The sequence below is a fragment of the Aphanomyces invadans genome (assembly GCF_000520115.1).
Source record: "Aphanomyces invadans strain NJM9701 unplaced genomic scaffold supercont1.26, whole genome shotgun sequence".
Classification (NCBI taxonomy): Eukaryota; Oomycota; class Saprolegniomycetes; order Saprolegniales; family Verrucalvaceae; genus Aphanomyces; species Aphanomyces invadans.
Window position 1 is genome coordinate 877,534 of NW_008580171.1, and position 22,529 is coordinate 900,062.

The 22,529-nt window shown below is 59.0% G+C and overlaps 8 protein-coding genes across 14 annotated transcripts; 3 read left to right on the plus strand and 5 right to left on the minus strand.

Annotated features, from left to right (window-relative positions):
* Window positions 1-604: 604 nt before the first annotated feature.
* Window positions 605-5,150, minus strand: H310_10552 (hypothetical protein; the record flags this gene model as incomplete). Its single annotated transcript, XM_008876969.1, has 6 exons — window positions 4,665-5,150; window positions 2,056-2,148; window positions 1,892-2,007; window positions 1,751-1,843; window positions 881-1,704; window positions 605-828 (listed from the first exon to the last, which is right to left on the minus strand). The coding sequence occupies exons 1-6, from the start codon at window positions 5,100-5,102 to the stop codon at window positions 605-607; spliced, it is 1,788 nt and encodes a 595-aa protein (XP_008875191.1). The 5' UTR covers window positions 5,103-5,150.
* Window positions 5,151-5,338: 188 nt separating this feature from the next.
* On the minus strand, window positions 5,339-7,593 carry H310_10553. Of its 2 annotated transcripts, XM_008876971.1 has the most exons (6): window positions 7,143-7,593; window positions 7,002-7,094; window positions 6,810-6,955; window positions 6,672-6,764; window positions 5,815-6,629; window positions 5,339-5,768 (listed from the first exon to the last, which is right to left on the minus strand). In XM_008876971.1, the coding sequence occupies exons 1-6, from the start codon at window positions 7,584-7,586 to the stop codon at window positions 5,560-5,562; spliced, it is 1,800 nt and encodes a 599-aa protein (XP_008875193.1). In that variant the 5' UTR covers window positions 7,587-7,593; the 3' UTR covers window positions 5,339-5,559. The 2 variants fall into 2 exon arrangements, with proteins under 2 accessions (XP_008875193.1, XP_008875192.1); XM_008876970.1 differs by having other exon boundaries at window positions 6,672-6,955.
* Window positions 7,594-8,137: 544 nt separating this feature from the next.
* H310_10554 (hypothetical protein) lies at window positions 8,138-15,848 on the plus strand. The gene is made up of 10 exons (XM_008876972.1): window positions 8,138-8,235; window positions 8,278-8,323; window positions 8,376-8,764; window positions 8,825-13,301; window positions 13,348-13,583; window positions 13,640-14,005; window positions 14,075-14,714; window positions 14,764-14,930; window positions 14,982-15,231; window positions 15,288-15,848. Exons 1-10 carry the CDS (start codon window positions 8,167-8,169, stop codon window positions 15,764-15,766), a joined length of 7,119 nt encoding a protein of 2,372 aa, XP_008875194.1. The 5' UTR covers window positions 8,138-8,166; the 3' UTR covers window positions 15,767-15,848.
* H310_10555 (hypothetical protein) lies at window positions 15,825-16,695 on the minus strand. The gene is made up of 3 exons (XM_008876973.1): window positions 16,524-16,695; window positions 16,025-16,477; window positions 15,825-15,965 (listed from the first exon to the last, which is right to left on the minus strand). The coding sequence occupies exons 1-3, from the start codon at window positions 16,647-16,649 to the stop codon at window positions 15,864-15,866; spliced, it is 681 nt and encodes a 226-aa protein (XP_008875195.1). The 5' UTR covers window positions 16,650-16,695; the 3' UTR covers window positions 15,825-15,863.
* Window positions 16,696-16,910: 215 nt separating this feature from the next.
* On the plus strand, window positions 16,911-19,521 carry H310_10556 (NAD+ synthetase). 6 transcript variants are annotated; one of them, XM_008876978.1, is made up of 8 exons: window positions 16,911-17,357; window positions 17,403-17,535; window positions 17,577-17,739; window positions 17,789-18,179; window positions 18,227-18,369; window positions 18,417-19,011; window positions 19,066-19,284; window positions 19,342-19,521. In XM_008876978.1, the coding sequence occupies exons 1-8, from the start codon at window positions 16,972-16,974 to the stop codon at window positions 19,445-19,447; spliced, it is 2,136 nt and encodes a 711-aa protein (XP_008875200.1). In that variant the 5' UTR covers window positions 16,911-16,971; the 3' UTR covers window positions 19,448-19,521. The 6 variants fall into 6 exon arrangements, with proteins under 6 accessions (XP_008875200.1, XP_008875199.1, XP_008875198.1 ...); XM_008876977.1 differs by having other exon boundaries at window positions 16,911-17,535; XM_008876976.1 differs by having other exon boundaries at window positions 18,417-19,284.
* Window position 19,522: 1 nt separating this feature from the next.
* H310_10557 (hypothetical protein) lies at window positions 19,523-20,809 on the plus strand. The gene has a single exon (XM_008876980.1). The coding sequence runs from the start codon at window positions 19,541-19,543 to the stop codon at window positions 20,117-20,119; it is 579 nt and encodes a 192-aa protein (XP_008875202.1). The 5' UTR covers window positions 19,523-19,540; the 3' UTR covers window positions 20,120-20,809.
* H310_10558 (hypothetical protein) lies at window positions 20,194-20,898 on the minus strand (the record flags this gene model as incomplete). Its single annotated transcript, XM_008876981.1, has 1 exon — window positions 20,194-20,898. One exon carries the CDS (start codon window positions 20,896-20,898, stop codon window positions 20,194-20,196), a length of 705 nt encoding a protein of 234 aa, XP_008875203.1.
* Window positions 20,899-21,325: 427 nt separating this feature from the next.
* On the minus strand, window positions 21,326-22,411 carry H310_10559 (hypothetical protein; the record flags this gene model as incomplete). Its single annotated transcript, XM_008876982.1, has 4 exons — window positions 21,326-21,614; window positions 21,663-22,038; window positions 22,095-22,215; window positions 22,262-22,411. The coding sequence occupies 4 exons, from the start codon at window positions 22,409-22,411 to the stop codon at window positions 21,326-21,328; spliced, it is 936 nt and encodes a 311-aa protein (XP_008875204.1).
* Between the last annotated feature and the right edge of the window lie 118 nt (window positions 22,412-22,529).

Consider the following 22,529-nt stretch of genomic DNA (forward strand, 5'->3'; position numbering starts at 1 on the left):
GGCACAGCGTCGCAGGACGTGGGCTCCTTGAGTCGAGAAATGTCAGTCGGCTTCCATCCTTGATGTTGAGGACGCCACATCGTCCATGTATGCCCCACCCCCGTGGGCCATGTCCTGCTGGCCCTGATCTCATTGACGGACGGCGGTCTGAAAGGTGCCAAGGCAATTCAAGTGGTCGAAACGAATGCTGGTATCGAGTCGCACCACGCACAACACTTGGGGCATTCCTCGCCAAGGGAGTGCAAGGGACCCTGCCCCCCCTCGTTTTAACCCGATGGGGGAGCACGCGCCGCCCATGCCACCACGACTCTGGTGCGTCGGACTCAGCGCAACAACGCCCCGATTGAGTTTGTGCTCACGCGGTTTCGTGGCAGGACGGGAACGACTCTCGATCGCGTGGTGCTTGCAACGTTGTCCATGCTGAGCCATCGTGATTGCTTTGTCTCTCGTGGCCACTGGCGCAATTTTCCGCAACTCGTTACAGACTCCGTCGAGCCCTTTCGTAAACCCACGTCGTCGAGCAAACCAACAAGCGTTTACCCTACTTAGGCTACAGACGACGACTGGCTGGGCCATACATGCGACGGACTCACTTCAACACACATCAATATCGAGCCGGCAGTCGCTGCGACGCATCGACGACGTCGGGTCGATCTCGGCATTCACTGTGCGGAGATATGAGAAGGGAGTAGTTGGTGCCGGGGGGGCGGACGTAGCCGCTTCGGACATTGTCCAACGGCGGAAACATGGGCAAGCGGTCGGCGAGGTCCGCCGGAACGAGTTGGGCAATGCCCAAGTCGATGCTCAAGTCGTCAATGTGGTATACCCCTAGCCAAAGGCCGTCACATGAACATGGTAACACGGGCCGCCGCATGCACACCGAGCTCACGCAGCACCAACGGATGCGCTTTCGCCCACGGCGTGTTGTTGGTCAGATTCGCCCGCAACCACCGCACAATCGGTGCCGTCACAACGATCTGTCCGCCGCACCCAATCTCGCTCACTTCCCGCCCGATCAACTCGGACAACCCGACGTACATGGTCCGGCCTGTGACCGGATGCACTTGGTTGACTAGTTCGCCTTCCGCGGGGGTCGACGCGTGGATGCCCATGCGGACGCGGACGCCGTGAAATATCAACTTCGGACGCTTGAGCAGAAATGGTTGCGTCGTGATCGTAGCGCTTCCCGGCATCTGGCAAGTCGCGAGGGATGGCGGCCACGGCTGCAGTAGCAGCTGCTCTTGGACGTCCAAGCAGTACGCGACCGCGTCGGGAATGTTGTGGAAGGCCAGCTGAAACGCATCGCCGGCCGTCGTGATCTCGTACCCGCGGTGCGGGACCAGCAGCGCGCGCAGGAGGTTGTCATGGATGTCTTGGGCATCGTGCATGGCGTTGCCGAGGGTCCCCCACAGTGCGCTGGACGACTCGATGTCCGTGTTGACAAACACGGGAAAGTCCGTCGGCGCTTCGTTCGCTTGGATTTGCTGGATCACGTCTTCCGACACCATGCACCACGACATCACACAGCGCTGGTTCGCCACCAACACAAGCGCGAGCGCGACCGGTGACAGAAAGAAGAGCAGATTGCTCGTGATAAGGATCCAGTTTGGAACGAATTCCAGGCTCGTCTCGCGGGACGTCGGCCGCACGGCCAGTGTCCATCCCACGCCAAAGTACGGGATCGCCGTCACGTCGTAGATGAGTCTGTGTCGTCGTCACTCGAGTGCAGCCACGTGGTCAAATGACGTACAAGATGAGCTTGAGCCGAATGTAGAGCGGCTTCTGGACAATGCGGCACTCGACGCTCTCGAGTTTTTGGCCCGTGCAGTTCATGTACAAGACTCTAACCACAGCAGCTCGTGGATGACGGGGGACATCAGAGTCAGCGTACCCGAGGGTGACGGCGACTATCACGACGCTCTGCGCCACAGACGACGCCACGAGAAACGAGCGGAACCGAGACGAGTAGAACGACGGGTCGTTTGCCTCGGGGAACGCAAAGCTCACCTAGCACACGACGCCATGACGAGTCGAGACCGCGGGACGCCAACGTACGGCCAAGTACACCATCACCAAGATGGCATTGATGTACGTGTAATACCGCACAAACACCTTCTCGAGGCGCGCACCGCGGTCGACGGTCGTTTTCTGGGTGGCATGTCACGAACGAGAACGGTGGGATGTGGACAGAGTACCACGAGGCGGAGGAGTTCAACGACGAGGATGAGCATCCAGTACGCTCCAGAGAGCAGAGCTGTGTCGCCGACAAAGAGACCGATCTTGATGGCGATGGGCGGTTCGTCCAGGAGGGCGTTGTCGGCATTGCCAACGTCTTGCCCGATAAAGCGAACGCCGCCAATGTCGTGGTCTTCATCCAACGCAAACCACGTGGACGTCTTGCCGACGAACTGGTTCATGATGGCTCCGATGATGAGAATGCGGCACCCAGAGTAAATGGATTTCCAGATGAAGAAGTGGAGCATCGCCGAGCACACGCAGGACGAGACCAGTTTCGAGTACTTGTGCAGCGTCCACGACGCCGCGGCCGACGCGACAAGGCTGACATCTATCAAGATTGCGTACAAGAGGCTCCACGCAGGGAACGGGTACGCATCCTCGTCAAGCGCCGAAATCGCGGCTCGTGGCATGCCGATCCACGAAACGGTGTCGCCGCCGCCAACCTCGTTCGCCGTCGGATCCACCGCGACGCTTCAATTGGTTCGCGGAATCGGCAACTTGGATCTGATTGGACGACAGCCGCCTAACGGTTCCAACCAATTCGGCAGGAGGCGGGCGCCGCGGACAGTCGGCGATGGCTGCGCCCGGTGAGCGCAGCCGTGGATGTGTCGGCAAGCCGAGGGCGATGGGCGACGAGCCATCCTCGTTTCGCCGGCATCGTCGCGGGAACGTGTCGGCACGTTGCGCCCATTACACACAGCATAGCACCTAGCGTGTCGCAGGCACGTCCGCCGGCAAGTTCGACGGGTTGCCGGTTCGACGCTGGGAGGCGCCACGTCCCCGCGACGTTGACAGGAAGCCTTGTCCATGCCATATGTATATTGCTCCATTAAATTAAGTGACTGGACAAACGTCATAAGGTCGATCCTTTGGGCGAGATCAGCAGCTCGTAGTTGTTGCTCGGTCGACTCGTAAACTCGATCGGGCGTTCGACGTTTTCCAGCGGCGGAAACATCGCGAGGCGGGGCTGGAGGTCCAACGGGACGACTTGGGCCAGCCCCAAGTCGATCTTCAGGTCCTCGATGTGGTACACACCTGGCATCACACGTCCGTCAGAGGCCATCGCGATCGACTATGCCACCGTACCTAGCTCTTGCACGACGCATGGGTTCGCGACCGTCCACGGCGTGTTCGTCGCTTGGTTTACCCTGAGCCACTGGACAATCGGCGCCGTCACAATGATTTGGCCGCCATGGCCAATGTCGCTCACTTCGCGCCCGATCAACTCGGACAACCCGACGTACATCATTCGTCCCGTGACCGGATGCACTTGGTTGACTAGATCGCCTTCCGCGGGGGTCGACGCGTGGATGCCCATGCGGACGCGGACGCCGTGAAACAGGACCTTGGGCCGCTTCAGCATCGATTGCTGCGTTGTGATCGTGGCGCTGCCGGGCATTTGGCAGTCGACAAATGCCGGTGGCCACGGCTGCAGAAGCAGCTGCTCTTGGACGTCCAAGCAGTACGCGACCGCGTCCGCAATGTTATGGAACGCTAGCTGAAACGCATCGCCGGCCGTCGTGATCTCGTACCCGTGGTGCGGGACCAGCAGCGCGCGGAGGAGGTTGTCGTGGATGTCTTGGGCCTCGTGCATCACGCTTCCCAGCGCCCCCCACAGTGCGCTGGACGACTCGATGTCCGTGTTGACAAACACGGGAAAGTCCGTCGGCGCTTCGTTCGCTTGGATTTGCTGGATCACATCGTCCGACACCATGCACCACGACAGCATGCATCGCTGGTTGGCCACCAAGACAAAGGCCAGGGCGATCGGGGCAGCAAAGAAGAGGATGTTGCTCAGTGCCAGGATTTCGTTCGGGATGTCCGTGATGAAGTTGAGGACAGACTCGGGGTATATGGCGAGGACCCACCCGATGGCAACGTATGGCAATGCCGTCAAAACATAAATCAAGCTAGTCTGGGGGTTAGACCGATGCACGCCACGGGGACGGGAGCGTCGTACAAGATGCGCTTGAGGCGAATGTACAGCGGCTTCTGAACAATGCGGCACTCGACGCATTCGAGCTGAAGGCCCGCCGAGTTGAGATAGATCACTCTAAAAGATCCGTCGGTATCGATAAACACACGACAGATCATGGCTTACGCGCTTGCGACGGCCAGAATCACGGCCGTGTGCACGAGGCACGACGCAATGAGTGTGCTGCGGAAGCGCGCATGGTAAAAGCGCGACCCTTCAATCTCTTTCAGCTTTTCCGTCGACGACGTGGCAAAACTGCACTGCGCACACAACGATCAGGTCCGTCTGGAAAAGGCCGGATCAAACGGACCGCAATGTACGACAGCACGATCCCGATATTCACAGCCAAGTACACGCGCAGCATGAGCCTTTCCGCCCTGGCGCCGCGGTCGACGGTCGTTTTCTGCAGGAAAATGTCACCGTCGTGCTTGGGGGTCCGTGCAGGACGTACCACGAGCCGCAGCAGTTCGATGACAAGCACAAGCATCCAGAACGCCCCCGAGATGAGCGCCGTGTCTCCAATAAACAACGGGATCTTGATGTGGTACGGCGGCGACTGCAGTTGCTTGGTCTCGACGTCGACTTCGTGGCCGATGAGGCGGAACCCGCCGACGTCGTGGTTTTCGTCCAGCGTCATCCATGCCGACGTGTTGAGGAGGAACTCGTGGATCATGCTCGCCAGCGTGATCATGCGGAAGAACGTGCACACGGCTTCCCACGCGAAAAAGTTGAGCATCGCGTAGCACACGCACGACGATACGAGCTTGGTGTACTTGAACAGGGTCCACGACGCGGTCGCGGACGCCACGAACGCCAGCAGCATGAACGTCGCGTACGCGACGCAGTACATCGGAAACCCATACGTGCCCTCGACGTCTGGCCCTGCCATGATATGCAAGATGCCACGGCGGCAAGTCCCTCCCGTGCTGCGACACGCGGTGTCATCCGTTTCGCAACTGTTGTGTCGACAATTGCACAGGTGTCAAATGTCCTCGTTTTGGATGAAATCGGACTATCTAGAAATACAATGCTCCGTGTTGCAAGTACAACGTCACCAGTATTGTCCGTCGGCACGCTGGTCGGAACACCATGGCGCACGACGTCGGCAAACGGCATCGCGCGATGTACACGTCCCATGCTATTTCGTTGCACGTGAAAAATACGAGTCGCTCCGGTCATGTAGGCGACGTGGAGTCGACTCTTCAAAGCATTACCCAATTGTGTACTATAAAGACGGAACGAACGCCAGATTTGTCCTCGGGAGACGGAAAGTTTGGCACCCAAAATGGCCATCCGGTGGTCCCGTGCACATGTGGAAAGCGATAAATAAGTTTGTTGGGGGGGACTTAAGCGGCCGTCGACGAAGCGCCCGAGTCGTTTGCGGTCTCTTTCGGCGAGATCAGGAGGTCGTAATTGTTACTCAGGCGGGGGCAGTACGTGAGCATCGTTTGGACTTTGGAGGGTGGCGGGATGAGGGCGAGGCGGCCGGTCAAACTGGCCGGAACGACTTGGGCGATCCCGAGGTCGATCTTGAGGTCAGCCACGCGATGGACGCCTATACACCGACGTCGTCAGCGTCGACTTCGACGGGTCGGCCATACCTAGTTCTTGCAGCACGAGGCGATGCGCCTTGGCCCATGCCGTCCCATTCATAACATTCGCTCGCACCCACTGGACAATCGGCGCCGTCACAATGATTTGGCCGCCATGGCCAATGTCGGTGACTTCCCGCCCGATCAACTCGGACAACCCGACGTATGCCACACGTCCCGTAACAGGGTGGACGTGGTGGACCAGCGCGCCTTCGGCCGGATTTGACGCGTGGATGCCCATGCGGACGCGGACGCCGTGAAACAGGACCTTGGGCCGCTTCAGCATCGATTGCTGCGTTGTGATCGTGGCGCTGCCGGGCATTTGGCAGTCGACAAATGCCGGTGGCCACGGCTGCAGTAGCAGCTGCTCTTGGACGTCCAAGCAGTACGCGACCGCGTCCGCAATGTTATGGAACGCTAGCTGAAACGCATCGCCGGCCGTCGTGATCTCGTACCCGTGGTGCGGGACCAGCAACGTGCGCAGGAGGTTGTCATGTATGTCGTGAGCATCGTGCATCACGCTTCCCAACGCCCCCCACAGTGCGCTGGACGACTCGATGTCCGTGTTGACAAACACGGGAAAGTCCGTCGGCGCTTCGTTCGCTTGGATTTGCTGGATCACATCGTCCGACACCATGCACCACGACAGCATGCATCGCTGGTTCGCCACCAAGACAAAGGCCAGGGCGAATCCGGACGCTGCGTACAGCGCGGATGACAAGATGGTGAGCTCGTCCGGCACGAGGTCCATGTACCCGTACGCCTTGCCGACCACGACCCAGCTAAAGGTCAGGTATGGCACGGTGCATGCCACATATACGACGCTAGACGCGTGTGAGTGTCGGCCCGCATGGGCATTCACTTACAGGATGCGCTTCAGGCGCTTGTACAGCGGAGACTGGACGACCCTGCATTCGACGCTCTCCAAGTTGAGCCCAGTGCGGTTCAGGTAAAACACACTACAATACGGTGACATGGCGACGCGACGTGATGCGCGCGTGTACCCAAAGGACACGACAACGATGACGAGGGATTGCACCGATGCGGCCGCGATCAAAACAGCTTCAAATCGGTCCGAGTAGAATGCTTCCCCCGCGCTTTGGTGAATTCGTCGGCCCGGGCCTTGGTCCATCGAGATGAACAATTGCGCCTGTTGTCGCCGTGTGGAGCCGATCGTCGACAGAACGGACACGTACCAAGAAGTACGTGACGACGGCGAAGAGGTTGAGGCACAGGTATAAGCAATGCATTCGCTTTTCCGCGACTGCGCCGCGATCCACGGTTGTTTTCTACGGCGATATGTGGTGAGCGGCGGCCCAGCAACGAGGACGACGCACCACAAGACGTAGCAGCTCCATCACGAGGACGAGCATCCACAGACAACTAGATAGCAACGCCGCATCGCCGATGAAGAGCGCGACTTTGACGGTCACGGGGGGTTGCTGCAAACTGGTGGGGTTGTCGTGGTTCAGGAACGTTTCGTTGCCCAGGAGACGGAACCCGCCGACGTCGTGCGCCTCGTCCAGCATTAGCCATGTCGAATTCCCACGGAGGAACTCTCTCACAGAACTTGCAAGGACCAAGATGCGGCAAAACGAGTACGCGGACTTGCACACAAAGTACCAAAACATGGCGTAGCACACACAGGACGTGATGGCCTTGGTCGACCGGAGCAGGGTGGCGGATGCCGATATGCATGACATGAACGAGACGCAGAAGATGATCGTGTACAGGAAGCTCCATGTTGGGAACCCGTACGGTGGTTCCGCATCGTCGGCCATCCCGCCGTGTCGGAAATGGCAGTGCATTGCGCGTCCGAATTTTTTAGCCAATCAGGATTCAGATATCAATGCAGTAGCCAATCAGAATCCACGTGGAGAACCCGTCGCAAGTCCATCTGAGTTCGATCTGGTCTCTCAAACTCGATCCTTGGTCTCCCATGAATGCCATCCTCCGACGTCCGCTGTGTGGATGCCGACTCGACGGCGCGCTTCGCTCCTCACAGGGCGCACGGGAGTATACGTCACGGGCACGGTGGGGCCGGTGGGATTATGTGCACCGTGCCCCAACGGCGTGATGTGAAAAATCCTCCAACAATTGAATTCTGGTTTCTGTCTTCGGACAAATTCTTTGTTGCTCGCGTGCACTCGATGGCGGTTCAGACCGGCTCAGCGGCGCCATTCTGCATTCCTCTGCGCGAAGAGGGCGCACCTAGATGCAGCGAGGCCAGCTCCAGCGTCGACATCGCTGCGACATGTGCCCGTGTCTCATGCGACAATTTGGCAAGTAGGAATTCCGGATACCATGGACATTCCGGATAAATGAGATCTTGGGCCGAAGGGGTTTTCTGACGCTGCGGTCATGGTTGCGGCGCGTGATGCGGCGTGCGGGATCGCAACGCTGTTCGTATTGGTGTTTGTCGGGTCGCTGGTAGCAGTAGCTCCTCGTGATGCACTCTCACGAGTGCTTTAGGCTGTGCAAGTGGCCCTCAATGTCCTGATCCACAAACTCGAACGATGTAAGTCCATCGCACGACGGCGGGGGACGCGATGGTGACAGCCAAACGGTAGTGTTCACTGGCATCTCGATCGACCCGACGATGACAGCGACCATTCGCATGCATCCCGTCCGCATCAAGCTATGGGGACGCTTTGTCAAGTTCTTCCAAGCGCCACGTCAAGAAAACGTCGTGTCCATCGTGCTGTCGAGTGTTGAAGTCCACGTGACCAAACACCACGCCACATCGTCGCATGCCGAGTTGGGACCACCCAAACCACCATTGGATCTTGTTGGCCTTGCCAAATTGGCATCTTCGGACCATCCGCTTTGGGCTCAAGTGCTTCCCATTGTCCATCGCTTCGCCTTTCTCGTTCGATTCGTCCACCTTGTCAAGGTGTCCATCGCAAACGTCTCCATCGAACTTCACGACGGCCACAACGAGAAAGTCGGCGCCGTGACGGTACGCAACGAGTGAGCATCCTTCCGTCGAGAGTCTCAGACTGCTCCACCTTTCACGTAGGATGCAAGTGTCGATTTTCAAGCGTCCGTCGACCCCGGCACACACAACCTCGTCGTGTCGGTACACGTTTCCCGCGATCGGCCCATGTCGATATCTGCTCCTGCCGCAGGCATCCACGTGAATGTTGACGGCATTGCACTTCATGTGACCATTCCAGTGCCTCCGAACCGCCACGATCGCCGCCTTCCACTCCCGTCGGCCGTGGCCATCTCCTGCGGCTCTGCACACGTTTCGGTCGATGCGCCGTCGTTCGCGGACGCTTTCTTACATTCGTCTGTCGATGCTAACGCCAACTCTTCGGCATCGCAAGCGTCAGAGGTATCGACGGCCCCGATCGCCGTCGACGCTGTCCTTGGGCTCTTGGTGCTGCTGCCTTCGACCATATCCTTGTCATGGCGGTCCGTCACCGCCGCTATCGCCCATCCTTCGTGTCCGACATGTTGTGCCGAGCTACTCAACCTGGCGGCGATTTACACCAACACGTCTCCTAGCCACGGCGTCGCCGTCGACGTGCAAACGATGTCGATCCAGTTGTGCCGTTCAAAGGACGCCAAGCAATGCGTTGTTCAAGTTGGTCCACTGACGGGGTCGCTGGACGCCACCCAACGGGTGACCACCGTCGCTTTGAGAGCGTTTGCAGAGCTCAAGCGTGCTCACGTTGCCTTTTCCGACTGGATCGAGCCATGGATCTCGTTTGCATGGGCTGTGGACGTACCGTCGCCGACGCCGCGGTCGGTCCGATCCACACCTACCATCGTTTCGTCGTTGGAAGTGCATGGCAAGGTGACGAATGTGTCGATTCTCCTGGTGCCGCGGTCAGCGGTGGACGCGGACGACCCGTCTCGGCACTGCCCACCACTCGAGATTCGCGTGGATGACATTTCCGCGAGCTCGTTGCCGCAGGATTCGCTTAACGTGCGGTCGTGCGCCGAGCTGCGCCTGAGCCGCGTCAGTGTCCGAGTTGTCTGTCCAGACAGCAGCGCGACGTCGTCGGCGGTGACGCTCGACTACATGCGGCTGTTTTTGTTTCCGTCGGCATCCATTCTCAACAGTAGCTGCGACGATCCTGCCGAGATTGAACTGGAAGGCGAGTGGCTCGAAGTGCAATACTCGCCGCAGCTGCTTCACGCGCTCGGGGGCGTCGCCCACGTCGTCCTGTTTACGTGTCGCGCGCCGTTGACTCGCGTGTTTGCTCTGCCAAAGGCCAGGGAAGCAACGCCCGCCGTGCCGCCGCAGCGGTCCCTGGACGACATGTTCAGGAAGGAGCCTGTATACCCCCGTGTGAAGTTTCAAGGCCTCGTCAAGCGCATCGTGGCATCGTTTCCTGTAGCTTTGACGGCACACGCGGCGCCGACCATGGAGCAGGTCAGCGTCGACAGCTGGACGATCGACACGGACGCGACGTCCGCGCGGTTCCGTGTGCGCATGCAACAGATCAAGGTCGGCCAGCGGACAAGGGTCAAGCTCAAGCCGTACTTGGTGGTGGGCCACTTTGCCGTCGAAGAGACGCCAGTCGGCGCGTCGGCGGTCGTGGATTTGTACGGCGAAAACGTCGCCGCGACGTGGGACGTGTTGTCGCAAATTCGTGTCCTCAAGGTAGTCCAAGACGTGACCGCCGCCGTGTACCGCATGCTGTTTCAGGTATTCCATAGCTACACGTTGCATGTGGCGCCGCCGCATTCCAAGTTTAGAGCATTTGCGGGTGGTGTGAACCCGAGCATGGACGACATGGCCGCGTACACGGCGATGGTGGCGCACTTGCAAGCGTCGATCAGTTCGTCCGGCGACAAATTGCATCGCTTGTTGATACACAACGTTGCGATCTCGGCCCCAGCCTTGCAACTGGACGTGGCGGTCGGCGTGTTTGGAGGCAGCGACCTGCCCAACTTGTGGAACTTTGCCAGCATTCAAGTGGCATGGCGCACCGACCCGGTCGTGTCCGCGGCAAGTGTATTTGTCCGTCGCACGGTCGGCTCCAGGATGGATCATGTGTTTGGCGAGTACGAAGCCCTTCTCCGGCAGCGGCAAAAGGTGCTGGAAGTGGACTACCCATCGCCGCTATCGGAAGCGCCGGAAGAGACGCTGTGTGTGTCGTTGAGTCAGCTGCGTGTCGTGATTCCGTACGCATGCCTGGAGCGCATCGCGGCCGTCGCAGCCCTCGTCCAGACACAACTGGCAACGCTCGCGACAATTCTGGCACAGACCATGTCCGCGTTTTGGCGACCCCTGCAACAGAACCCGCATTTCTTCCGCTACTTTCTCAAACCCCCGCGACCTTCCAACCCCAAGATCGTCCTGGACGTTCGACAAGTGGAAGTCGCATGGATCGATGATCCCATGGAAGGGTGGCTGGAACAAGTGGCTCCCATCTGGATGAGCACGCTCGTCGAGCAAGAAGGCCGCCGCCAGATCCTGAATGACCAATGGACGGCCCTCCAGGCCACGAATCCGGACCCTGCCGCAACCACCGCTTGGTTCGAATCGAAGCAGGACGAGCTTGCCCAAACGATCGCGGCGAGTTACATTCGCCGATGCCAGCAAATCCAATCATCTCGACAACCCACGACGACGCGACTAACAGTCATGTTGAGCCATATTCATGGGTGGGTGCACCCCATCGTGGACCATGTCCAGCTCATCCGCCGCATGAAGCAAGTCGACCCGGACACGCACGCGTTGCTGCAGCAGCCGCACTGCGTTCGCCCATGTTTCGATCTGCTCGCGGGGGTGTCGCTGCATGTGACGGTCGACACGGTGCACGTCCAGGTGCGTGGCCCGCAGTCCAGTCCTCCGCCCCTACGCGTCGACCAAGTCGCTGTCAAAGGCGACGTCATCGTTGGCCAGCCGACGTCGACGCCTGCATTTCAAGCGTCGCAGCGGATCGAGTTACCCGAGTTCCAACACCTCCAAGTTACGGCGTCCACCATTCCCGTCAAAGTTTTCCACGATGTAGAGATCACCGTCGTGGGTGCTGCCGTGTCGTATAGCCCGCTCTTGCACCCGTCGTTGGTTGGGCTTGCGCTGGATGCGCAGCAGTGCCTGCCGTTCGTCCTGCCTGCCTTGGAATTGCGTACGTCGCCGTACTGGGACATTCTACGCCGTCTCGTCCATGGCAGAGCCACCGTCCGCTGCCGAGACACGACGGTTCGTCTGACTTCCCAGGACGCGGGTGAGTTCATCCTGGTGACAGTGCACACCGTGGATGCTGCGTACACCAAAGGCGCTGTCCGTGTGGATGTCGAGAGAGTGCAGTGCAAAATCGAACCCCATGGCGTCGGCACGATCTTGCAAGTGCCCAAACTGTCGATGGCCATCGCTCTGTCGTGGGGAGAAGACGGTGTCCCAGCTTCCCACTACGTCTACCCTGTAAAGTTTTCATTCTTGGATGCCAACCAAGCCGTCCAAGTGCACATCCAGGACCCTCCCGCTGCCGCCACCAATCCGAGCAAACTGTCCGTCGCGGTGCAGCTGACTGTTGGGACCAACGAACGCAAGGACACAACGTCGGTCGTCGTGTACGGCAGCACCGTTGCGTGGCTCCTCGAGTTTGGACAATGGTACATGCACAAGTTGTCGATTCCACCAGTGTCGGCAAGGCAACGGCGGCGTGGCATGCCGCCCGTCGATCGTGCGGTGCGCTTGGCGGATTTGGCCCACCACATGCATCGCCTCGTCGTCGAATCTGTCCAAGTCGAGCATGGCATCGACCTTGTCGTGTACCATAGCGACAGCAGCCCCATCGGCGTCCGTGTACTGGTGAAGGACGTCTTTGCATCGCTCGCAATGTCGTACGGCATCGTCCGCTCGCTCTCGGACTGCTTTGACCATCACATGGTGGCGGTCGACCCAACGCACTGCGACTGGGCAATCCACGACGTCGTGGCCAACGTCCAGGAGATTCAACTGCGCGTGTGCACGGTCAAGAGCGGCAGCCGTGGCGTCGCCTTTGTCATGCTGCATCAATCGTACGCCGTCATGGAGCCGTCTCGAACGATTCCGCCGTGGGATGACAAAGCCAAGACGATCCGAGAGCAGTTCCATGCGATCCCGATGGAATTTGAAGCAAGTGGCGACGATGGCCGCGAAGGTGCCGACACGTCGCGACCGGTGGAAGCCAAGAGCATCTTGGAGCATTTTGATATCAAGGACGACGTGCACTTGCTCAAGCAACACGCACCCCCGCCGCCGCCACCGCCATCGTCAACTCCCGCCAAGGACAAATGCATGCCGAGGCGACTGTCCACACCGCGTCCTCCATCCACGATGAAATCGGATGCAGCTCCCCAGTCCCCCGAATTGGGATGTTTGTGTTATGTCCTCGTTCATCAGCCACGAATCTTGTTGACGCTGGATACGATCGAAGCGTTGGTCGAGATCGCGCTCGAGTGGTGGGAATTCCTTCAAGCACAGGTCCCGTCCTTGTCAGACATCCCGGTCGCCGTGGTCCGAGAAGTCGAAGCTACGTTGGCTGTCCCAGGTAGGCATCGTCCGAGTAAGCCCATCGCCATGGGTTGAATTGCTAGCGGCACCAGTCGACGAAGCCAACAAAGCCCCGACGAGTCACTTGGAGCACATGCTCGTGCACTCGCCAGTGCCCAAAGTTCGCGTGAGCTCAACGCATGACCTCAGCGCTCAGCTGCGCGCGGCCGACGAACATGCACCGGCTGACGCCGTCCACGCACCGACGGCCGTCATCCAGACGCTGCTTCGCATCAAGGTGTTGGACTTCCAGCTGGCCGTCCAAGACACGGCCCACAAGGTGAGCTGCAGCCCCACTCTCCGTTGTCGGCATCTCTCGTCACGAATGTTGAACAGGGCTCGCTGCTGATTGCGATTCCGTCGGGGTGTGTCGAGCCAGCAGTCGACCTCGAACACAAGTCGGAGCACGTCGACGTGTCCGTGACCGGCGTGTACCTCTATACGTCGTCGCTGGAGGTGGATGTGCGAACCCACCACTGGCTCAAACCCGATGCGGACGCATACTCGAAAGCGTCGACGATGGTGTGGAAGCAGGTGCTCCAGGCGTCGGCCATCGACGGCGCCATTGCCATCACGCACGACGTCCCCAAGCTCCACGAAGTCGACGTCCACATGGCTCGGATCCAAGTCATGGTCGATGTCGAGTGCAAGCAGATCTTGCTTGACATGGGCACGCTGTTTGCCGCTCGAATTCTCGACAAGGTCCGACCTCATGAATGCCTCGACCAGGTCGTGTCGAGTGGGTGTTTACATACCTGGCGTGTGTGATAGCGTGAAAAGCACAAGGCAGCTGCAGACTGCCACCAGCGACCGCCACCGCGCGCCGACTCGAGTGATGCGCTTCTAGCGTCCACGGCACCAGAAGCGCGGTCGTCCGATGTCGTGGCCATGCTGCCCCAGCTCTGGCACAAACGGCGAGCGCTAGGATGGACCATGACGGCGCTGCGATACCAGGAATCGTGTCGCGTTGGGGTGTTGCCGTGTGAGCAGCCTGTCCAAGACAACGTCCAAGCGTATCGGCGGTGGCTGCCGACGCGGCAGACAGCGCCACCAGCCGTGGGTCCGTCGGCGGCACATGCCAACTTGATGTCGTTGGCCCGTGAAGTCGCCGTTCTGTCCGTGGAAATCAATTGTGCATTTGCAGAATACAAAAAGCATAAGCAGGTGCATCCAACCGTGGACCTTCAGTTCGACCTGGAAGCGGCGTCGGTGCTGGTGAAAGGCACGACGTTCGACTTGTTGCGGGTCGAAACGTACGGCGTCGAGTGCAGTTTGTCGCAGTTTGAGGACCAGAGCGGGACGCTGTCGATCACGATTCACGCGTTGTCGGCTGTGAACTTGATGCCGCAGACGCCGCTCCCCGACTTGATTGTGCCCGTGGACAGGAAACCCGCCGAATTTGTCGATGCAGGTCGGTCGTCCACCCTCCGCAATTGCGTCGTTTCAACGACGTGGACCAGGCGGGATTGTTCGTGTGGACGCCGAGATGGCCGCGCCGGTCGCGGACCAACCCGTCGTCCAGCACTTTGAAGTGAACGTTTTGCCGCTGCAAGTGTGCATCACGTACGAGCTCATCTTGCAGCTGTACGCGTTCGCCACGACGCCGGCGCCGCACCTTGACAAGCAGGTGCGATCGCTTGGTGATGGAAGCGCGCTGACCATGCGTGGCGCGACGTAGGAAGAGAAGGTGCGCAGTCAGTTCTTGCAGTACACGGCCAAGAGCAGCAAGAAGGTCGCGCGGCTGTCCCATGCGGGCGGGGACTCGGCATGCGCTGGTCACGTGGATGACGCTGACGTGGTCGCGACCAAGGAAGCCGAGTCGCCGACGCACCCCGACCACCGCCCGCCGATGCAGTCGACCGCCACCAACCTCGTGACGTTCAAGCACATTCGACTTGGCACGATCTTGGTGCTTCTCACGTACAAGAGTGCGCTCGTCGACACGACCGTGTATATATCATCTGATCGAGTGATGGAATGGCAGGCGGCAAGGCGACGGGCGGCGCGGTCATGCTGCCACAGCACTTGGAAGAAATGCGCGGATTTGAACTCAAGCTGCACTCGCTCGTGTACACAGACAAGACGTGCACGGTGTCGGACTTGGTACTGCGCGTGCGGCGGGACATTTTGCTCGACGTGCTGAGCCAAGTGGGCCGCAACTTTAACAATATCGGGGTGTTTCTGAAAGAACGGCTCGACATTTCGAGGTGGGCCGGGTTCGAACTCAACAACCCGCTCAAGAGCCTCAGCATGAGTTCCGGCGTCCGCGAGTCGGACGGTCCGTCGCCTCCGTCGCCGCTCGCCAAGACGAGCGAGGTGTTTTCCCTCGAGCTCAAGCCCGAAAAGAGCGCAAACCCGATCAAGAAGGCCAAGTCGCGCTTTAGGTTTTTCCGAATGAAGAAAAAAGACAAGCGGGCCGAGATCTTGGCCGCCGAAGTGTGCGAAAAGGATGACGACGAGTAGTGTAATGGCATGTTGCGATGTGCATCTATGCAAACGTCGTCATGGGGAGATAGAACGGTTGGGAAACAACAACGTCGACAATGGTGGATTGTCAGAGTTAAAGGCCGAGGTCAGCTCCGCCAGGGTTCTTGTTGCGGCTTTCCGACCATGCCTTGGCAATCGTGCGCTTCATCTCGTCGTCGCCTTCGTCGTACATGTTCTATCGTTCGTGCCCATGAGAAGTCATGACGAGCAAGGAGACAAGACATGGGAGCGCACCTTCATCATGTCCATGATCCCGGCCGTGGGATCCGCAGAGTTGGGTTTCGCGGCGGGGGCCGACGACTTGGCCGTCAGGTTCATCCACGTGTTCTTGTCGTCGGCTTTGACCAACGTGATCGTCACGCGGTTCTTCTTGGCGACGAATTTCGACTTCTTCGGCATAATGTCCTTGTCCAGGTTGTGGCGCACCAACCGGTAATTCTTCCCATGGAGATCCTTGATCTTCAGGTCAAACCCACGGGTAGAAAAGTCGCACGTGACGTGGTCGGTCGGAAGAGACCCAACGCCGTCAATTCCTGACGTGATGTACACAGTGACCTTAGGTTTGCCGTAGCCTTCGTCGTCCCATGCAAACGTTGAAATCTCGGTGTACACTTCGTTGTTGTCATTGGACGGTGCAACTGGTGCAACAGCCGTAGGCATGACAGGTCGCGGTTGTGCTTGTTGTGCCTATGTCGGTGTTCTTCATCCCCCTGCAGTCGACATCGCTCCTCACCTTTACCAAATCCGCTTCCTTCGTCGCAAGGAGTTGTTGCAACTCGTTCTTCAATCGCTCCGACTTGACTGCCGCGACAATAGCTTTCAGTTCTTCAATGTCATCCATCAAGTAGTTGGTGCTCATGTTGCTTTCGGTGGCGATGTCAAAATGGCGTCCGAGTCGCTTCGTCGGGATTTCGAATTTCGAGAAAATCCACGACGCGAATTTATCCGATTGGTTCCTTTGAATCTGGCAAAAAACTTGCATCTAGGGTGACTTCAGCCTATATTAAATCTTCACAACCTAAAGAAAGCAAAAGTCACCACACGTTGACCTAATCTAATTGACCTCCCCATATTTAACCTTGAAGTGCCGATTCGTGCAGCCTACTTTAGGTAAACTGCTCGGCCAACTGTCGACGAAGGCCCGTCGTCATTTTCGACGTCACACGCACGGTCGAAGCAAGATGAACCCTCCGCTGGTGACGGTGGCCACGTGCAACTTGAATCAATGGGCGCTGGACTTTGACGGCAACTTGGCTCGTATCGAGCAGTCGATCCGCATCGCGAAGGAGCGAGGTGCTACGTACCGTCTCGGCCCAGAGCTCGAAATCTGTGGCTACGGGTGCGAGGACCACTTTCTCGAGGTGGACACGTTTTACCATTGCTGGGAAAGCTTGGCGTCGTTGCTCCAGAGCGACGCGACGGACAACATCCTTTGCGACATCGGTATGCCTGTCATGCACCTGGGCGTGCGGTACAACTGCCGAGTGTTTTGCTTGGACCGCAAGATCGTGTTCATCCGGCCCAAGCTATACTTGGCAGACGACGGCAACTACCGCGAAAAGCGCTGGTTTGTTCTTGTCGATGACGCAGTGCCATTTACACGCCGTCGTAGGTTCACGACGTGGAAGATCCACTCTGACCCGGCGTTGAACCTCCAAACCCACATGCTGCCTCCGCTCATCCAGCAGTTGACGGGGCAAGTCGAAGTGCCGTTTGGAATTGGCGCGATCGCCGCGCGTGATTCGGTACGTACATCGTTTAAAAGCATCCGCCTGACAAGTTGTAGGTGATATCGTCGGAAACATGCGAAGAACTGTTCACGCCAGACTCGCCGCACATCGCGCTGGCGTTGGGCGGCGTGGAAATCATTGGGAACGGGTCGGGGTCGCACCACCAACTTCGAAAGTTGGAGCACCGCATCGACTTGATCCGCGGCGCGTCGGCGAAAGGTACGTCGTCGAGTCGGCCATACGCTCCTCCTTCGGTTTCCATGTGCAGCCGGCGGAGTCTACTTGTACGCCAACCAGCAAGGGTGCGACGGCGGTCGGCTGTACTACGATGGGTGTGCGCTGATCGTGGTCAATGGCCACATCGTTGCGCAAGGATCGCAGTTCTCTGTCGTGGACGTTGAAGTGATCACGGCAGTGGTCGACCTCGACGACGTCCGGTCGTACCGCGGGGCCGTGAGCTCCCGCAGCGAACAAGCGAGTTCGCTCGACCACCGCAGCTTATCTCGCGTCGACTTGCCCTTCCACCTGTCGACAAAGAATGGGTTCCATCTCCAAACAACCCCGCGCATCTCTGCGAGAATCCACACTCCCGAGGAAGAGATTGCGTTGGGACCAGCCTGCTGGTTATGGGACTACCTCCGTCGAAGCAAAGCCAAGGGGTGTGTGTGCGCCCAGTGTGATAATCTCTCGGAGTGGTGGGTCGTAGGTTTTTCCTGCCGCTGTCGGGCGGTGCCGACAGCGCGTCCGTGGCGGCGATCGTCGGCGTCATGTGCCACCTTGCGACCGCCGCCGCCAATGCCGGCGACGTCCAGGTCCAAAACGACATTCAATACCTGTTGTCCGTCGAAGGTACGACCCCACACCACCGTCGAGTGATGTGGAATCCGCCACGGTAGGCAGGCCATACGTCCCGTTGACGGCGGCGGAACTGGCCAACTCGGTGCTCCACACGACGTACATGGGGACGGAGAACAGCTCGGCGGCAACCAAGAACCGCGCGACGCACTTGGCCGCCGAAATCGGGAGTTATCACTTGAATATGACGATCGACACGATGGTGTCGGCCGTCGTGTCGACGTTTGCCCTCTTGGTTGGGAAAACACCCAAGTTTGGCGTCCATGGGGGCACGCCGTCCGAGGATCTTGCGCTTCAGAACATCCAGGCACGTCTCCGCATGGTCATGGCGTACCTCCTGGCACAGTTGCTGCCGTGGGTCCGGTCTCGATCGGGCTTCTTGCTCGTTCTGGGCTCGGCCAACGTCGACGAAGCCTTGCGAGGGTACATGACCAAGTACGACTGCAGCAGTGCCGATTTAAACCCCATTGGTGCCGTTTCCAAAACGGACTTGAAGCGTTTGCTCAAGTACGCTGCGGTCAAGTACTCGTATCCCACGTTGGCGGAGATCGTGGCGGCGCCTCCGACCGCGGAACTGCGACCCACGAGTGGCGAGGGCGAGCACACCCAAGTCGACGAAGAAGATATGGGCATGACGTACGTGCTCATGGCCGTGTTGGTTGGAATGTTGAACGTGGAGGCTTGGTGTAGGTACGACGAATTGAGTTGGTTTGGTCGATTGCGCAAGATTGATCGATGCGGACCGTTGTGGATGTTCCGCAAGCTCGGAGGCATCTGGACGAACTTATCCCCGCTCGAAATCGCGGCAAAAGTGAAGCGTTTCTTCTTCTACTACGGGATTAATCGCCACAAGATGACGACTCTGACGCCGTCGTACCATGCCGAGAACTACTCGCCTGACGACAACCGGTACGCCTCCAACTCTCCACGTAGCGTGTCGGGATGTTCATCGTGTCTCTCCCGTAGGTTTGACTTGCGCCCGTTCCTGTACAACTCCAAGTGGACCCGGCAATTCCATGCCATCGATGCCCTCGCCAGCGAGATGGACCTGCCCAAGGAAAAAAAGGAATAGCGGCATCAATTCAAATTGGAACCTCTCTGTTTCAATAACTCGTTTAATAGAGTTTTGGGGTATCACTTGCAAAAGGGCTGCCTGTCGTGTAGTATGGAGAACGACGAGTTGACACCGCCGACGTCCGCAACGACGCCAAGCGCATTTCGAGCATGGGTGGAACAAGAAGCTCTCATGATCATTGGTGGACTGGCAGCCACGGGGGTCATCAGCGGCGGGTTTGTCATGGGTCTGCAACGCAGGAAAGCCCGCGAACTCCATGAACTGGAGCGTGAACGATTGCGCAAGAAGGGCTCGAAGTTCGTACTAGCGGAGCCAGTTGCGCGGAAGAAGCTCCCAACGAGTATCACGTGGTGGGAGCGAGCGATTGGCGTGAAGTCGACGCAAATGTCACCTGGTGCTGCCGCCCGAAGCGCCCTCCTTGGCGGGACGATCTTAGCTACAGCCGGGACTGGAGTCATCGTACTTGGCATTGCAGCGGCAACTGGGGTGTCGAGCTTCAGCGATTTCCATGCTAAGATGAGTGTCGTCGTGCCTCGTTTCCGCAAAAACGTGGCCAACTTCTTTGGCATTGTGCCTAAGGAAGGACCGTCCTTGGAGCAACTCGAACAGGAGCGCCAAGACATGGCTCTCCTCGCCACCCTATTCTCGGACGACGACCAGCAGGGTTGACCATGGTTGAATTCAACTTATCCTTGTCTGCATGAGATCTGGTCGCATGCGAGAAGGTGAACGTCTACTTGGTGTTAGACACGGCGGAAGAAGAGACCGTTGTTTTGAGTGACGCCGCGCGCTTGGTCGACGTCCCGCATGCGGAAAAAGTTGGCCTTCGACAGGGCTTCCGCCCCCGCCTTGGACTTGGCGTTCGACTCGGCAAACCCTTCCATGTCGACATTGTGTCTCTCGACGACCTTCGAGTCGGCGCGCTTGTGGGCGTCGCTCTCGCGGCCTTGGCTCGCTGCATGGAGTGCGTCCGCCTTGTTGAGCGCATCCACCGACTGCTTGGCGGTGTTGAACCCGGACGGAGGAATGGCGTCGGCGGCGTACAACCCTCCCCCGCACTTGCTGCCCCAGCACTCCAAGTCGTCCAACCGGCGGCCAAAGAACACGGCGCCCTTGGCAATTTGGTTGGCGTCGTACTTTTGGACCGCGTTCTTCTTGGCGATGGCGTCGGAAAAGCCTCGGTCGTTCGCGACCGCGCTCGCTTTGTTTTTGGTAAACACCACGTCTTCACGCAAGCCTTGGTTGCCGGCGCTGCTGGCGACGTGGTTGGAAAAGTGGTTGGTCGCCAACTCTTCCTCGTTGACCTTGTCGGCCGCGTTTGCGTTGGCCTTGACGAAATACGCCGTGCCAGGAGGACCGACGGGAAACCCGACCACGGTCGGGCTTTCTTGGCTGGCCGACACGTACAAGGCCATGAAAGCGACGATACCAACGACGGTCGAGTGCATGGAGAAGGAGGCGAACACCGCGCAAAAGGTCGAATGGGACACACCTTCCACGCTGTCGAACGAGATGTCGCTGGTCGACAAGAGAACGGGTCGTGCCTCGGCTCTGCGTGGCTCGTTTATGACCCGCTGTGTCGTCGTGGGCGGGACTCTCGACGGCGTGAACCTCCATGCGAGTATGCGGCTTTGCATGTCCCACGGACGTCGACCCATCCGCCAAGCACGGGATCTCGTCTTGGATCCACTGGACGCACCAAGGAGCTGCCCATTCGAGAGTATAAAGGAAGGCTCTGTCCTATGGGGCGCCGCCCGGAAGACGCGTCGTCATGATCGTGTGCAGGAGGCAGTCGCCTTGAATGCAAGAATCATGGTCAAGGCAAAGGTAACGATGGTGGCCCAAGCACAAAATGATGCATGTATACGTGCTGGCTTATCGCCGATATGACGACGGAGGGTAGTCGCGGGGTCGGGACCTGCTCCGCGACGGGGGGCGCCGACGGTCGCGGCTGCGCGACCGTTCGCGGGAACGGTCCCGCGACCGACCTCGTGGCGGAGGGGGGCCACGTTCGCGGCTACGAGGACGATCGTATCGGTCGCTCCCACCGGACGGGCCGTACGCGGACGGACGCGACGGCGGAGGAGGATCGCGTCCACGGGATCGACTTCGCCCTCGCGCACGGTCGTCCGACCGGTGCATCGTGATGGATCGAATCGATTCCCTGCAACACAGCACGTGACGAGGACAGGATGTCGCAGAAGACACATACCGGCCAGAGTACTTGACATTGACGTCAGCGCCGCCGCGACGAGTGTCACCAATGCCACCCCCGAGTTTGCGGGGCTTCCAGTCTCGGACAGTGCGACCGCGCTCGACGTCCACCACCACACGACGGCCGTCGATCTTCTTGCCGTCGGCGTTCTTGTATGCGGCCTTCATAGCGCCCTCGTCCTTGTACTCCACAAACGCATACCCGCGGCACTTGCCGTCGTCGTCCTCGACAAGGCGAAGGTTCACGATATCCCCGTAGCGTTCAAATTCACGACGCAATTGCTTTTCCGTGGTCTCGTAGCTGATGCGGCCGACAAACAGCGTCTTGTATGCATCTTCTGTCTTTTGTTTCGAGCTGGGAGCTTGAGGGTCCCCTACGTGATGGTTCATTCATCAGCCTCCCGTGAGCGACTTGACGTTCGAAGCGAACATGCTGCGATGTTCTCGGCGAGCTTCTTTTGGTAGATCGCAAGCTTCTCTTGACGGACTCGATCTTGCCGCTGCCGAGGCGTTTCCGACACATGACGGACGGGTGGGGTTGTACTTTCAAACTACCGCAGACATCATGCTCTGAGTGAGCGTCACGAACATGGGTACCTCTGGCAACGAGTCCGAAATGCCTGTGTAGGGTGGCATTTTTCGCTTCACGGGTGGTGCAATGTACTCAATAGGCGGGCGCGGCTCGAACAGAACTTTCATGTGCAGAGGTAGATGCGTGATGGCAGGCCCCATGCCGCTAGAGGACATTTGTCCCTTTGGCGTGGCCTTGCGCACGCGAGCCGTGGGGGCACCGCCGCCGCCGCTTCCTCCAGCTCCACCACCGTCCATTACTCCTGCACCAAATCCAACACTCCCGAGCCCCTTG

What these genes read in the sequence shown, in the direction of transcription:
- H310_10553 (XM_008876970.1), bottom strand. Translation starts at nt 7,586, where the DNA reads ATGGCCGACGATGCGGAACCACCGTACGGGTTCCCAACATGGAGCTTC. An exon ending in TGGAGCTGCTACGTCTTGTG is followed by an intron (nt 7,095 to 7,142) that starts GTGCGTCGTCCT and finishes ATATCGCCGTAG; the next exon opens with AAAACAACCGTGGATCGCGG. An exon ending in CCTCGTGCTGCAAGAACTAG is followed by an intron (nt 5,769 to 5,814) that starts GTATGGCCGACC and finishes GTCGGTGTATAG; the next exon opens with GCGTCCATCGCGTGGCTGAC.
- H310_10554 (XM_008876972.1), top strand. Translation starts at nt 8,167, where the DNA reads ATGGTTGCGGCGCGTGATGCGGCGTGCGGGATCGCAACGCTGTTCGTA. An exon ending in TGGTGTTTGTCGGGTCGCTG is followed by an intron (nt 8,236 to 8,277) that starts GTAGCAGTAGCT and finishes CGAGTGCTTTAG; the next exon opens with GCTGTGCAAGTGGCCCTCAA. An exon ending in GATCCACAAACTCGAACGAT is followed by an intron (nt 8,324 to 8,375) that starts GTAAGTCCATCG and finishes GCCAAACGGTAG; the next exon opens with TGTTCACTGGCATCTCGATC.
- H310_10555 (XM_008876973.1), bottom strand. Translation starts at nt 16,649, where the DNA reads ATGAGCACCAACTACTTGATGGATGACATTGAAGAACTGAAAGCTATT. An exon ending in AGGAAGCGGATTTGGTAAAG is followed by an intron (nt 16,478 to 16,523) that starts GTGAGGAGCGAT and finishes ACACCGACATAG; the next exon opens with GCACAACAAGCACAACCGCG. An exon ending in GGATCATGGACATGATGAAG is followed by an intron (nt 15,966 to 16,024) that starts GTGCGCTCCCAT and finishes CACGAACGATAG; the next exon opens with AACATGTACGACGAAGGCGA.
- H310_10556 (XM_008876974.1), top strand. Translation starts at nt 16,972, where the DNA reads ATGAACCCTCCGCTGGTGACGGTGGCCACGTGCAACTTGAATCAATGG. An exon ending in CCGCGGCGCGTCGGCGAAAG is followed by an intron (nt 17,740 to 17,788) that starts GTACGTCGTCGA and finishes TTCCATGTGCAG; the next exon opens with CCGGCGGAGTCTACTTGTAC. An exon ending in ATACCTGTTGTCCGTCGAAG is followed by an intron (nt 18,370 to 18,416) that starts GTACGACCCCAC and finishes CCGCCACGGTAG; the next exon opens with GCAGGCCATACGTCCCGTTG.
- H310_10557 (XM_008876980.1), top strand. Translation starts at nt 19,541, where the DNA reads ATGGAGAACGACGAGTTGACACCGCCGACGTCCGCAACGACGCCAAGC.